The following is a 14,733-nucleotide window of genomic DNA, read 5'->3' as shown; positions in this document are numbered from 1 at the left end:
TATCTCATGGACCTACCTGGCCAGATGCAACCCGCCTTCGAGGAAGAGCTAAAAGGAGGTGGCAGGGGGAGGGGAACGTCAGAGGAGGCGGTCTATAGCCTGCAGGAGAACGAGAAAATCCTCAGCAAGTTAGCCTGGCGATTTGAAGTCAGGGTTCTTCAAAATGCCAGGGCGGGGCCCCCTTGGGGGAGAAGAGGTCCAGATCAGTCGGAGGTGGGCTCTAGCAAGGTGGGAAATCCGGCCCAGGGGTTCACACACAGAAGGCTGCCTCTGCCCTGCTCCCGCCCCAGGGGACTCAGAGACGAGGCCAACGTTTTGAAAAATATAAAATTTTAATAAAGGCTACATCTCTTAATTACAATAATTATTGTACCAAGTAATTTTCCTTAAATGAACTCTTTATAATGCATAATTTACAGTATAAGTAGAACAAAATGCCATGGCAAAAGTCATTGAGTACAAGACTTGTAATAAAAAGGCATAAAATATATTTATACATAAACCCCTTTCAAAAAACAAGGGAAAGTTGGAGCCCTCAATATAGGGCGACACACGGAGCGGGACACCGTGCAGGTACAGGTACTGTACTGATTTCAAGTCAAGCACTAGAGATAGTGGATTAACACTCTTCTGTCGTACAATATATACAGACATATAGTACAGGGAACAATGGCAAACAGAATGTACAGATTAACTTAACACGAAAACCCGAACATCAAAATGAAGGGGTCTGGAGGAAAGGGTACTGCTGGGTCTTCCCACGATTCTGCTTCTTTGCAGGGTAAGGGGGGAGGGGTTCCAAAGACTTGTTAAAAAAACAAAAACCCAACCAACCAAAACTCCAAGGAATTGTTTCAACGCAAGTGCGAGTTGAACTCCAAGGTTCTAGCAGGCCTCGGCCGTTGGGTGCCGAGCCTTGGTGGGGGGGGGGGGGGGGTTCGGAGTTACCGAGGAAATCTGGGGTCCCCAAAAATGAAGCTCCCACCCCCACCTCCCGCCCCACAGTGGATTCCATCCCACACGATGATCCCCAAATGGCGGTGACGTTGCAACAGAAGTCAGTCCTCAAGACCTTTACGACAAAACAGAGCAGCACAGAAAGAAAATGCACCAATTTTCTGCGTGTGTCAATGGTAGGGCACCATTTTAAAAAGTCTATCTTCACTTGGAGAAATGCAGGGCAAAGCACAGTAATTCCCCCGTTAATGAAGACATCATGAATGCACCCCTAGCTCAACTCTCAAGTTTGGACAGGACGATGAAAACGTCCCCTCTCCCCCGTCCGTGTTTAAAGCAGCATATCCATTAACTGGGGGGTGGGGGGAGCGGGGAATCAATTGTTCAATAAATAGCAGGAAGGGCTCCTGTTCAGGGAAGCTATACAGTCCTCAGTTTGTGGGTTTCAGATCCCCAGGCGGTCATAGATTACCTACGCGTGGCAGTCTCTCCAACACAGCCCATATCTTCAATAGCCAAGAGTGGTCATGTTTTTAATAAATAGTTCAGGCTTTTCTTATCTCAGTACCCAGCTCGTGAATAATGAAAACCAACCTCCCTACCCTCCCCACCCTCCCCGAGCGGCCAGTGGCCAATTCTTCCCGGGATTTTTGTCTTCTTCATTGGTTTAGTTTTCCTTCAAAACATCTCATCGCGGTCCGTCACGGCCAAGGCCGGGGGTGCGGGCGGGCGGGTGGCCCCGCAGTCCGACCAGCACGGAGGCCAGGGCCCGACCCGCACGGAGGCTCAGTCAATCCTCTCCACCTTCCCCAGGATCCTGCCTTCGTACATGGGGAGCACCGCCTCATCGTCCCTGATCTCCTCGAACACAGCTCCGCAGGCAAACTCGTCGCTCGCTTTTTTGAAGTAATACCTTAAAAGGAAAACCCAGAGAGCGTCTTGGTGAAAAGTGCATTTTCTACTTTGCTTAGGAGAAAGGCAAGACATCAGCCTGGAGGACGGAGGGGTCGTGAGGGTGCTGCTGCCGCAGGTGTGCACGGGGACCCTGGGGGGCGCGCAATGGGGTCACCCAGGACACGGCCCGGGAGCACGGGGCCAAGCAAGCAGCCTCCTGCCTGCAGTCTTCCTCCCAGAACGCTTAGGCCAACCCGCAACCCGCAGCGCCGCGCTGGGCAGAGCGAGCGCACTCTGCAGAGGAGAGCGGCCTGAGGCTTTCTCCCCATTTGGGGAGGGGTGTGGGGAGAAGGGCGGGACAGGCAAGGCACGCATGGTCCATTTGCAGTAGAAGCCACCAAGGTTGTGGGGAGGGGGTGTCCCCTCCAAGAGGCCCCAGACCCAGCCACCCTGAGCCTGCAGAAGTCTGTGGAAGGCGGACACCTCCGGCCCCCCCCACCCCGCGGCGCCCACAGGCCGGCTCCTCTGGCCTGACCCTGGCCCAGCCATGGGGACAGGCCGCTGCAGGAGGCTGGCCAGCGCCACCTTGCTTCCCGGGGCAGCACCGCCCCCGGCCGCCGCCTCAACCCACTTCTTCCCATTTCCCTCCCCCACCCTCCAACCTCACCCCACCCCACCCCTCCAGGGTCAAACACTAAAGACCCTTCTATTATGCCCCTTGATTAAAGGTCCCTTTTATCCCACCCCGGACTTCTTTCTTCTAAGGCTGTTTAACTGTGTGGACGCAAACGACCAGCCTCTCTCAGGAGAGCCACATTCAGAAGCAACTGCTGTGTGGCTCCCCCCGCCCCCCTTCCAGGGAGACCCCTCAGGATTAAGCCTGTCCCTGCAAGCTGTCACCTTCAGCCAATAAAGGCCGCTTGTGGAGGGAGGGGCCTGGTCCTCTGGGGGGAGGGGGACAGCTCTCTAAAAAATTTAATTGTGTCTCAGGGTTACAGTTGTTGTTTTGTTTCTGTCTTTTCATTTAAAAAAAAAAAAAAAGTCCCCTTGGTTAGAGCTCAACTTCTTTCCTCTTTAATGAAGGCAAGCCAAATGCTTTCGCAGGAGATAAGGCTCAATAAAGTGAACCAGCTGGGTTTAGCCAAGGTTCCCAGTTAGTGGTTCCCAGCGAGGCCACAGCGCCGGGGCGACCACTTCCTACCCAGTGGATTGGGTCGGGGTGCCTGGGGAGCCCAAGCGGGCAAGGAGAGGGACATGATAATAGGGGACCCTGGACAGCCTGGGGGGGGCCCTTCCTGACACGAGGCCACCCTTGGTTGTGCCCCAGTCCCCCAGCTCTGACCCCTCCACTCTACTAGTTGGGCTTCCACGCACGGCCCCTCCGAACAAACCTGCAGTGACCTTTTCCAGAACTGTAACCTCTTCCAGAGAGGACAGAGGCCACGTTCCCTCGGCCCCGGCCCCGAGACTTCAAATGCACTGCGCTGCCCTCATCTTCTCCAAGAAACAGGCTTTTCCAATGCAACACGCTTTATGTGGCCAACTGTGCTTTCTCCTGACGTCCGGCACCAACAGTGTCCAGCGCGTCTGGGGAGACTGCTCTCCTTATGAACCCCTGCCATGTTGCGATTACTCAGTGCCCCCCAGGCCCCCCCCAACTCTGCGGCCCCATCTTGGCCAGGCTTTTTATGGGGGGGTGGTGAGGGGGAGTACGCACGGGAGGACGGGGCATCACCCCCACTGGGAGGGCCAGGCCTGGTACCCGGTGCCTCCGCGCGCCAGCTCGGGCCAGAAAGATAAGGCGGCCGGGAAGGCTCTGGCCACAGCCTGATCCAATCAGGAAAGAATTCTGAGAGTCAACCATTTGTGTAAGTCTTTGTGCATTAAAGGGGAGGCCGGGGCTTCAAAGCCGGGCTTATTAAGTGCGCCTTAGAAAAAACAATCAGAGCCAGATGTGGCCGGAGCGGCTGAGCGCGGAGCTTCCCCTGCTGCCGCGACTTGGTGCACCCGCGTCCTTCCCTCCCGAAGGTCACCTGCAGGTCCCCTCAAAGTCCAGCCGAGGCAAAGCTGGGATCAAAATGAATCCCTGGAGGGGCACACTTGTGTAATTAGTTTCACCTTGTGTCTGTTCAAGATACAAAAAAAAAAAAAAAAAAAAAAGCAGAAGAAGAAGAAGAGGAGAAGGAGGAAGAAGAAAAAGAAGCAGCAGAGCAGCCAGGCCTGTTCCCCAACCCCGGACACATTTTCAGAATCGTCTCTGGCCTGGTGTCGCACGGAGAGCTCTACTGCCCAGCTCCGCGCCCTGCGCCTTCGTCACTCAGGGGTCCTCGCCCCTGAGCCCCAGCCCTTCCCTGCAGGAGGAATCACTCCAGACCCCCGGCCGGCCGGGCACCCAAGTCTCCGCACAGGGCCAGCTCCGGAAGGGACGCAGTCTCGGGGCCCTGGAGCCAGGCCCACCCGGCGGGTCACGCAATCCTGGGACAGTTCTCCACGCCTGCCTCAGGCTCCAGGTGGGGGTGGGTTGGCACCTTCGGAGCACCTACTGGGCCTGTCCTTAAAGTGAGCGTGCAACACCTTGTGTGTGTACACGCATGCGCACACACACACACACCCATCTTGTGCACCACAACCCAAGATGGAGCTAGAGCAGAGCCCACGCACGTCCCTGGGGTGAAGGCCATCAGGGAGGAGCAGCTAGGACTCGAGGAACCCAGGTGGAGTCATCACCCACCCTGCGTTCCCGGGGAGGACACCAAGAAGTGGTCCCCACTCCGGGATCCTCTCTGGGGCCCTAGAAGGCCAGGCAGGCGGCTCCGCTGCAGAGACAGGGAGGGCTGGAAAGAGAGCGAGTGCCCCTCCCAGGAAGACCGGCCGGCCCGGTCCACCCAGTCCCCACCCACAGGGCCGGCCCCTCTCAGTTATGGACACAAGAGCATTTCTCCTTCTCAGGACCCACACGGCGAGGCAGCTCTTCAGGGAGAAAGGCTGAGGGAGAAGGCGGTCTCTACTTCCAGGCAATGGCCTCTGCCCTTCCCTAGGCCTTCAGTGTGGACAGTTAGTCTCTCCTAGACCCAAACCTGCTCATCGGTCTGTCCGTCTGTCCCTCCCCAACATACACTGCTCGCTGCCTTTCGGGAAGGGCCTCCACGAGACAGCCAGAGCTCAGCTCTCCTGGCCAAGCCCCCTTTCTCCTTCAGAGTCTCATTCACCTGGGAGGAAAAGCCCCCGCAGGCCCCCCCCAGAGCCCTCCCAGCGGCCTCCCTGCCGCTCCGCTGGTATTTCCGTCGGTGGTGAGGGGAGAGAGGAAATGAGAAGGAACAGAAGTGCCAGGCAGCCCGGGGGGCCTCCCTGAGCACCTCCTGAGCCCCCTCCCGGGTCCGGCCAAGCCAGGGATGTGACACTGCCTCTTGGTCCTGAGCACGCAGAATGCAGGGCAGCAGAAACCTCAGGACTCTTACCTATAATTTCCCTTTTTGCTGAGCTGCTCTTTAAAGTGGCCCAGGGTCAGGCTCTGAGCCTTCAGCATCCTCCTGTATGGAATTTCTTCTCCACAGAAAAAGTATGTGACGACCAACTCGCTGGCCTGGAGCGCGTGGACCCCCGCCAGCTTCTTTGGTTCTTTGTGACTGAGAAAAGAAGATGGAATGCAACAAGTTTAGCATTCGAAGGCGGCAAGTACACACACAACACACGCGCGCACACACACACACACACACACACACACACAGAGGCTCTCCAACATGTTCTCCGAAGAGAAAGCGAGGCTGCACCCGTGAGCTCCAAGGGAGCCTGGGTGTGCCTCCCCTCCCCCCAGGTCACGCAGGCAGCCACTCTGGGGACACAGTCCAGGTCATCTGCCCGCACCCAGGAAGGGACAATCTCCTCTGGCTTGTACACACTGCTATTGTTCCCCTCACTACCACCAAATGGGGTCTCTTTCGGGCTTGCCAAGGAAGACCAGGGGAGAGGCTGCCACAGAGCCTCGGGTCCACTCAACCCGGCGTGAGAATGCTGTAGAGAAAAACCCAGAGCATCTCTGGGGACGACATGGACACCAGAGCCCACCGGGAGGGGAAGCTCAATCATTTCGACCTCCCTCGTTTATTCAGAGTTCACAGAGTGGCTTAAAAAAAAAAAAAAACAAAAAAGCTGCAGGCCTGGAGGGCTGGTGCACTTCAGGCCAACCGATGAGAAACAACAGGGCAAGGGCAGCAGCTGGTGCAGGCCGTCAGACACCGCTCTCGCTGCTCAAGATGAACCAGCTAAGGAAGAAAACTTGAATTATTGAGACCCCATTTCTTTCTAAATGCACCATCCTGGAATTCAACGGAGCCAGGTTCTCTGCCCACTGGGCTAGAGTGTAACCTGATGGGAAGAACCATGGCACCGCGGGGGAAGACACAGAGTTCTCCCCAAGCCAGAGGACGAAGATGGTCCTGGAGCTCTGCAATGGTGGAGAAGCACCTTCCTGCTCCACGTGACCAGACGTTTCCAGCTTGCTAGTTTGCAAGCTGAATGAGGGCAAAGTTTCCATCCGGGGGCGGGGACCCTCTCTTATCCATCTGCTAATGACTGCCCGTCCCAGCTTTTGATGAGCATGTGCCCAGGAGCCCTGAGCCATCCGAAACTTCGGGAAGGAACACCTGTGTACTCGTCCCAAGGCATCTCCCAGTGCTGGCGGGGTTTCCACGACCCGCCTCCCAGCCGTAGCCGCACTGACCTTTCCCTGTGGCTCCTGTTCACAAGGGGACTTTTATAAACTAGAGATTTCCAGGAACCCCAAGGCCGGGGAGTCAATGCCCCGAAATATAAACCACGCGGGGGCTTCTCCGCAAGGTCAGGTAAAGACACTCACTCTTCCGAAGCCAGGCTGGGGCTGGAGAAGGGCGGGGCTCCCGCCTGACCCCCGGCGGAGTGATTCCTGTCCCTCTGCTGACCGGCTGCACAGCACCTGAGGACACAGTGGGAGTGGAGGAGTGAGTCAGGCACGCCGGGAGCAGGCTGAAAAGCCTGGCACTCTGGGCTCTCTCTGTAGACCCAACTTCCATCCGCGGGGAGCAGCCGCCGTAAGCCCCCTGGGAGCCCAGGGACTGGGCGATGTGCGCCCAGGCAAAGGGCCGAAGCTCTGGATCCTCCATCTGTCAAGGCGTCTCACGCTCTTCTACCCAGTCTTGCGGGATCGGGGCATTTGTAAGGAGGGACAGACATTCACTGTCCCATCCTGGCCGCCTCGCCTAACACAGAGCCCGACTGGCTCTTCAATTTCTTGAGGGTGGGAGGGAGACAGGTCTGTGACCAGAAGCCACCCCTCCTTGCTGAGCATCACTCCAGACGAAGGCAGAGAAGGCCCTTCCCTGCCGCAGCCCCAGCTCCCACCTCCGCCCCCACCTCTGCGCCGCCACTACTCACCGCTGCTTGGGGGGCTTGGACACTTCAGCCAGCCGGCGGCAGGCCTCCTCCAGCTGCGCCAACGTGTTGGGCGGGGTCAGGGGAGGCATTGCGGGGTCCTGGGTGAACGGGTGGGCTCGGGGGGTGGCGCGGGGGTGCCCGTTGCTGGCCCCCAGCAGGTGGTGCCGGCCGGCTCGCTCGGCAAGGGGCGCACGGGCGGACTCCAGCGGGTAAGCCTTCTTTGTGCTTTGGGCACTGGGCAAAAGGAGAGAGAGAGAGCAGAAGGAAAGAAAAGGGGTTAGAAAAACTGGAGACGATGACTTCAGTAGAAACTTCTCTATCCTGCCTTCAAAAAGAAAAAAAAAAAAGATCCTATCATCACACAGACAGGGGGCGATGCCAAAAACAGGACATTTTTGCGACCTGCTCAGTTCGGCGTTTACATATGAAGATGGCAGGAGCACACGGCTGTGTGGCGCCACGTCTCGCGGGGACAGCGGAGGGGTGCGGGTGTTTTCGGCCAACTGCAGAAACGGCCACCCCACAATACTGCACAGGGACGCCCATGACCCCAGCCGCGGCGGCGGTGCTCTTTACCTAGGGGCCTTGGGTTTGCTCTGCCGCTCACTCTCCAGCATCCACTGCCAGACATCCTGCGACCTGTCTCCTTCCTCCCCTGGAAGCTGCAGGGCCCCTGCTCCGCCGGGCGCCCCTCCTTCCCTGGCGGGCAGGGCCAGGCCCGGCTCCATGCTTCTCCCGCTGCGCTTGGGCAGGGTACTGCCTCGGCTGCTGCTGCGGGGAACCAAGAACCACACCCAGCCCCGAGGCCACGTCACATCTCTGGGGCGCCTCGAATCGGGGCAGGTCGGCGAGCAGCAGGGAGACACGAAAGACCCATGCACCTGCTCCCCCTGCCCCCCCCACCCTGAGCGTCCCTCCTGGAAGCTAATTGCCTATGACCTCCGATGCAGCCCCCCCACCTCGCACCTGCCGGGTCCCTGGGTGGGAGAGAAAGCCCCAAGGGGATACCCTGGTCTGCCCGACACTTACCCAAACTGCTCCGCCTGCGCGGGCTCCAGTGCCTTGGGGTGACTCCTGCACTTGGAGTAGCAGTAATACTCCGCGCCCCCGGGGCAGAAGCAGCGCACCCTCTGGGCGGCCTCCGCCTCGATCTCCTCCTTGGTCTTGGGGAGGGCGTGGTGGTGGATGTAGTGGTGGTGGACATGCTTGGTGGTCTGCTTGGTCACGAAGCCCTTGGCTGCAAGGAGGGGGCAAGTGGCCTGCGAGGCAGCCACGGGGGGCAACTTGCCCCCGGGCGGAAGCAGGGGGTGGTGTGGCTGATGGTGGTGGTGGTGGTCCGGGGAGCGGGAGCGAGGGCTGTAGCGGCCCACGCCTGGGGACTGGCAGCCGGGGGTCTTGAGGACCCTGGACAGGTGGTCGTCCAGAATGGTCTGCGGGTCCTCCTCGTAGCTGCCGGAAGGCAGGAGGGAGAGAGGGTGCGGGGCGGGCCCCCCATCCCTGGAGCTCAGCGCAAGCTCGGAGGCCTCCTTCTCTTCATCCTGAGGGTCAGGCGGCAGAAAGGGGAGGCAACCGGTGAGCAGGAGGGGCCAGCCTGGGTCGTCAGTGGGTCACGGGGAGGGGCGGCGCCACGTCTCGCGGGGACAGCGGAGGGGTGCGGACAGCGGAGTGCGGGCCTACCCGGGGAGTGGACGGGGCCCCGCACTACCTCTCGGATCTGCTGTAGGCGCTCCTCCAGGCTGTGGCGGCTCTCCAGCTCCAGCTTCAGCTTCTCCAGCCTGGAGATGAGCTCGGCCGCGAAGGTGGCAGGCTCCACGGGGGTCATCTCCTTGGGCAGGCGGTGGGTTCTCTACAGGGCAAGGGGAGGCAAGACGCGAGGCATGTTCAGCGGGGCCAGCACGCGGTGTGCACCAGAGCTTCCCGGGCCTGGCGGCAACGGCCACAGCCACAACCACAGCCACGGCCAGAGCTGCAAGGGCGAACGGGCAGGCGGGCGGAGAGCCGCGGGCGAAGCGTCCGGGCTGCTCGGGAGCTTTATGCGCCGGCGCCACGGCCTCATGGAGAGCCATGGTCCCCACCAGCGTTTGCCTTGGGCAGGAGCAGTTGGTCGCACTCCGAGAGGCCCGGCTTGTTCTCTCTGTAGTACAACCAGCCCATCAGTAGCTACTCTGAAGTAGAAAATCTTCAAAGACTGTTGTCAAACATCAAAAATAAAAAAAAAAGGCAGCCCTCTGCAGTGGGGAGGGAGGGGGAGGGACCAACTCAAGGAATAAAAAGTAGAGTCCAAACAGAAAGGGAACTGGAAATTACAAAAAAAAAAAAAAAAAATTAAAAAAAAGAAAGATTGGAAGGGAGGTGGGGGCCGTGGGGGGTGGGGGGCAGGAAGAAACGGGAGTCACACAGCCGGATCAGAAGAAGTGGTAATTTATTTCGTGGCCGCACACCGCGCACCTCTGAGGTGTTGTCTCAACACTGTCCTACATCTCCCCGGCTCTCCGCGCCCCTCCTCCCCGGCTCTTTGTACAGAAAATGAAGAACGATGCTGCGGGCTAGCAGAGCACCGCTGCGCTGGGCTGCCTGAAGCTGATCTATCAAGGGAAAAGGGAACATCTCCAAATCAAGTACAGAATATAAAAAGGCACCTAGGGTGCCTGCCAAAAGCAGCAAACAGAGGACTCCCACTGCCCGGTTCTACGTCCTCCGGTCCTCCCGCCACCGCTGCCCCTTGGCGGTCGGCCTGCTCCTTCCTCAATGGCCCTCTTGCTCTGCCCTTTCCTTCAGGATGGGGCGGGGGGGCAGAAAGCTGACCTTCGAAAGTCTGTGATCCCCCTGCAGCTGAGCAGGGTTCACCCCGGTGACAGGCACCCACAGAGCCAGGGAACCATGTCTGGGGGTGGGGCAGGGAGAAAGGTCCCCCAGGAACAGGCCGTTCTCAGACAGGCTGGCTCCGTTCGGCCCAGATCAAAGCTCTGCCTTATTATGGAGAAAGTCGATCTGCACACCCCAGGACAAAATCACCTAACGTGCAAGTATGGGCAGTAGAATTTTTTATTCACACGCATACTCCTCTGCACCCCCGAAGACTGCCCAGAAAAGAACCTGTGTCCCCAATACCACTGTATTTGTGGGGTAACATTATTGAGGGGGGGTGCTGAAGGGCCCCAGGAAAGCGTTGTTAATATGCTAAATTTTTGGACCAAGTCCCCTCTGGATGGTCAGGGGCTTTGAGAGAGGAGCTGCTCTAAGCGACAGTAACCCACGCACACCCCGCAATGTCGAATCAGCAACTGGACGTGTTCATTTCCTGAACGCAACATCACTGATGAGCCAATGGCATTCTCAGAGGCGGGCAGGAAAGACTCGCGAACGGAGGTGCCGCTCAGAGCTCGGCACTCCCCTTCCCTCCCTAAGGACAGTACTCTTGCAGCCTTGGATCTCAGCGTGTTGCAAAAAGCAAAGCTCCTAAAACACAGACGAGGGGCCTCTGCTGGGTTTAGGGGGGCCACATGCTGGCCGCCCTCCAGGCCTTGGAAACGGAAGAGGAGATACAAGGAAAGGATCTTTACGCCATGCTGGCCTCTCCTGTCAATCACAGGGAGAAGCTGCTCACGAGATCCTAACTTCCAAAGGCTTCATTCATTCAGCATTTATGAGGTGCAGATCCAACAGGAGGTACTAAGCCAAGTTGTGGGGTTGGGAACAGACAAGACAGGACAGCTGCTTGCCGGGGCTTTGGAATTCAACGGGAGACACAACCCAGGGATGCACTTTTCCTTCTGTGGGAGGCAGAGATGCCTGCCGTCTCCTCATGCACGCATCAATCAGCACGTTTTAGTAAGCACCTGTTATGCACCAGCCACAGTCACTGTGTACAGGGCATTTCGTGGAACAGACAAAACTCCCTGCCCTCGGGGGGCCTCCACTCTAGTGGGAACCCACGGAAGGAAGCATGCCTTAACTCCCACCACTGCTTGGTTTCTGCGAGAGAACTGCTGTGGTTTCTTCTTTGGAAAGAATCTTCTTTGTTGGATTGAGAAAATGTTCAAGGAGGTTCAGGGAGGAGTTCCAGGAGGTCAAGGAGCTCAAGGAGGTCGTCTCAAGCTTCCCTCTGCTCAGCATCACAGCCTGAGGAGCCAGGTAACACCACCTCTTGCCTGGTTCCCCCTTTCCTTCCCTTTCCCCTAGCAGACCCCAGGCACTGCTGCTCCTCTGACCCTACACCTGCCCCCCTCCACCTCCCATCCCTCTTCTGCAAGACTCAACATGACCAAAAGCACCTGCCTTCCCCTTGCAGACAGTACTCACCGGGAAATGAGGTAGAGACACTTGGCCATTGGCCTTCACACTGCGGTGCATTTCTCTCTGGAGCTGCTTCTTACTCCCCACACGGTAAGGAGGGATTCCGTCTCTAAGGGAAGGGAAAAGACAGAACCCACAGGCTCACAAGGATGCTCTCAGCACGTGGGCTAAGTCCCAAGCCCTCCCGAGACCCAGGGGTGGAGAGGGCCCTGGCACGCCGCCACACACTTGTGCCCCCGTCCTGGGCCCCACGGCTACTACCCCCAAGGGGAAAGACCAATCCCAGCTCCAGCGGCCAAGTCCCCTGCCCATCAGCCACCTCTGGCAACTTGGCTCCTTCTCAGATTCGGGACCAACAACTTGGAAAGAGCTCGGTGAGGTCCTCCTACAAGCTCTGCCTGGGAAGTGGTTACCCTCCAGCCAGCCCAGAGTGACGGCTCTCCATTTCATCTCACAGGCAGTACACGTGGGAGAAACTCTGGCCCCTTTGGAGCACACCAGGGCAAAACACTGCAGGAAGTGGAGCACACCAGGGCAAAACACACTAGGGCCTGCAGAAAGCTGAGCCAGGCCCTAGTGAAGCGGGGCATCCTTCTCCGACAGTTAAATGTCTTTGTTTCATAAATCACCCACAAGAGTAGCTCTGGGATCCTTCCATCCCTCGGCTCCAAGCCCTGCTAACTGCCCCCTCCAAACGAAGGAATTCCCACGGACACGTGACCAATGTGGGCATAAAGAAAAAGCACCTGCTATGTGGCACTCCGGGCAATTTCAAGTATGTGAGCACCTACTACGTGAGACCTTACTCCAGGCGCCGGGTGACCCAGCGGGGACAGAAGGGGATGAAGATGCAGACGACTGCTCTCACAGAGCCGACATCCTAACAGGTGGTACGCAGGAGGTGGAAAATATCAAAGCAAAATCTACAGCAGGTTAGAAGGTGTTAAGAACTGGGCCAACATACAGGGAGAGAACAGAAGGAAAGGATGGGGGAGGGGCAGTGAGGGAGTTCCAGTTACATGCGGGGGGCTGGGGAGGGGGTGCCAACCAAGTCCTCCCTGTGAAGGTGACCTCTGAGTAAAGACCTGCAGGCAGGATGAGCCCCTATGTCTCTCATCATTATATCCTGCCCCCCCCCCCAAAATCCCAAGTGGAAGAGGTAAGTAAAGTAAAGAAAAGCCTCCGCCCCAGCCCGTCTTCACTAAGATATGACCTGGAGAGGCTATGATTTTTTTTTTTTTTTCCCCAAAATTTCATGCTTGAAAGCAGTCCATGGTCAAGGTGTGACCCTTTCCCCCACTGTCGGCCCTTCCAGTGGCCACTATCGACAAAGCCTCATTCCAACATTCTCATAGTGAATCATGCTTGGAGGCTGTAAATACTGAAATTAGGTATTTGGTTATTTCCCTTTTCCTGGCATTTTGTTCATCACTGGGTGAAAAGAAGAAAAACATCTCTGGCTCACCGGCCGGGGGTGAAAATCAGCAATGCCTAAAAATACCCAGGAGCAGCCGGGGGGGAACCGGTTGACCTCCAGCTCCTCATCTGTAATGCCCTAGAATTCCAAGCAGCTGCCTTTTCCAGAAATCTGTTGACCTAAGCCAGATCACAGGAGATGACACGGATCCTGACCAGTCCATACATCCCTGAGGTCAGTTACCCAAGCTTGGCTAGGAATTAGCACAGAAAGGATCGTTTTACTGAAGGTATAGTGGGAGAAAAGGTGTCAGTTATCTAAAGCAGGGGGGCTCCTGGGGGGCTCAGTCGGTTGAGCGCCTGAGTCTTGATTTCGGCTCAGGTCCTGATCTCGGGGGTTTGGGGACCCAAATCCGCATGGGGCAGCTTGCCCAGCAGGAGTCTGCTTCAGATTCTCTCCCTCCGTCCCTCCCCCTCCCCCACTTGTGCGCGCTGTCTCTCTCTACAAATCTTTTAAAAAATATATAAAAAAAGCAGGAATATGCACACGAGGATGAGTCCTGTCCCAGAGAAAGGGCAAGAGGGCCAGAGACCGCACACCAGGCGACTAGCGTAGACTCCGTGTCCAAGACAGCCCCCCACGCACTTGACCAGGCCCTCGAAGGCCAGGTGGGATAAAAGGGTCTAAGTTCTGAAACTTACTGAACCACCGGGTATATATTTGCCAAACCTCAATGTTTTCACGTTGGGATCACCTACAAGACAGGAGAAAACTGGGCGCCACGAGCATGCCTGGCTTGACCAGGAACCAGATGCCACCCAAGAGGCTGAGTCCTACGTGAGGTGGCCTGCCGTGAGGTACGTATACTCCAACTTCATCCCGAATTCACCCAGTTTTACAGATGGTCAGAGACCCTCTGCAGCTCTTGTGGGGTCAGTCGGTAGCAATGAGACCCAGAATCCCAACTCTGAGCCACAGCCAGACTCCCGCACAGGTGTCCTTAACTCAGCCGCCTACCCCTCCCACCCCACCTCACCCGGAGGAGCCAAGATTCCTGATGGTTCGTTTCCTAAGCCCCGCGAAGTCACATGACACTCTAAAGGGGTGAATGGAAAACTTGGGGAACATTCTGGAACACAGTACCCCACTTGGTACTCCCTGGCTATGGGGCATGCCAGGTAGTTTCCAAAGCACAGTGAGGATCCCCTTGTCTCCTGTCTAATGTTCCTTGAGGGGTAAGGGTGACCATGGGGGTCCTCCAGGTTGGGTCTCCCACGGATCTAAACCACTTCTATTAAGCCAGGGCTGTCCCACAAATATCGCCCATGACTCTCTCCTGACCAGCAACACCTCTACAGGCTTCCAAAGGGTGGCTGGCCTCTGCTCCAAGCCTCTTCCTGACAGTTTTGTGGGGGGAACAGGAGTCAAGCACCCCACAGACTTCCCTATGACATGGGGAAGACTTCAAGAGCCTGAGAGGAGGTCCCCACTCGTCTCCCCCCAAGACTGTCCTCAAGTGTCCCCTAGAGCCTCTGCTCTTCCCCTTTCCACCCAGATGGATCCGAGGTAAGGTTTTTGATACCTCTTGCTTTTCCTGTACAAAGCAGAAGAAAGAAGAGAACTGGGGGAAGTACATATAGAAAGGGGGAGGCGGGGAGGAGCAGGTGCCTGGCCAACTGAAGGCAGAAGAACAAATGATTTCAGCACCGCCCCCAGGGCAGCTGAAGGAGCCAAACTCAGGACAGGAAACCTGTGACCGA

General features: G+C 57.4%; 1 protein-coding gene across 5 annotated transcripts in view; it reads right to left on the bottom strand.

The window, feature by feature from the left end:
* Window positions 1-313: 313 nt before the first annotated feature.
* Window positions 314-14,733, bottom strand: part of AXIN2 (axin 2) — a 31,383-nt gene continuing 16,963 nt past the window's right edge. For 3 of the 5 annotated variants that reach the window (XM_004749106.3, XM_045080934.1, XM_045080935.1), the window contains exons 4-11: window positions 11,563-11,665; window positions 8,966-9,106; window positions 8,290-8,798; window positions 7,837-8,031; window positions 7,261-7,494; window positions 6,707-6,802; window positions 5,310-5,477; window positions 314-1,870 (exon numbers count right to left, since the gene is read on the bottom strand). In XM_004749106.3, coding sequence (XP_004749163.1) covers window positions 1,744-1,870; window positions 5,310-5,477; window positions 6,707-6,802; window positions 7,261-7,494; window positions 7,837-8,031; window positions 8,290-8,798; window positions 8,966-9,106; window positions 11,563-11,665 — 1,573 coding nt within the window. In that variant the 3' untranslated portion in view covers window positions 314-1,743. The remainder of the gene's footprint in view (window positions 1,871-5,309; window positions 5,478-6,706; window positions 6,803-7,260; window positions 7,495-7,836; window positions 8,032-8,289; window positions 8,799-8,965; window positions 9,107-11,562; window positions 11,666-14,733) is intronic. The other 2 variants (XM_045080936.1, XM_045080937.1) reach the window with 2 other exon arrangements.

The sequence above is a fragment of the Mustela putorius genome, unplaced genomic scaffold (assembly GCF_011764305.1).
Source record: "Mustela putorius furo isolate JIRA1106 unplaced genomic scaffold, ASM1176430v1.1 tig00000487_pilon_pilon_pilon, whole genome shotgun sequence".
Taxonomy (NCBI): Eukaryota; Metazoa; Chordata; class Mammalia; order Carnivora; family Mustelidae; genus Mustela; species Mustela putorius.
This window is presented reverse-complemented; position numbering and strand designations above follow the sequence as displayed.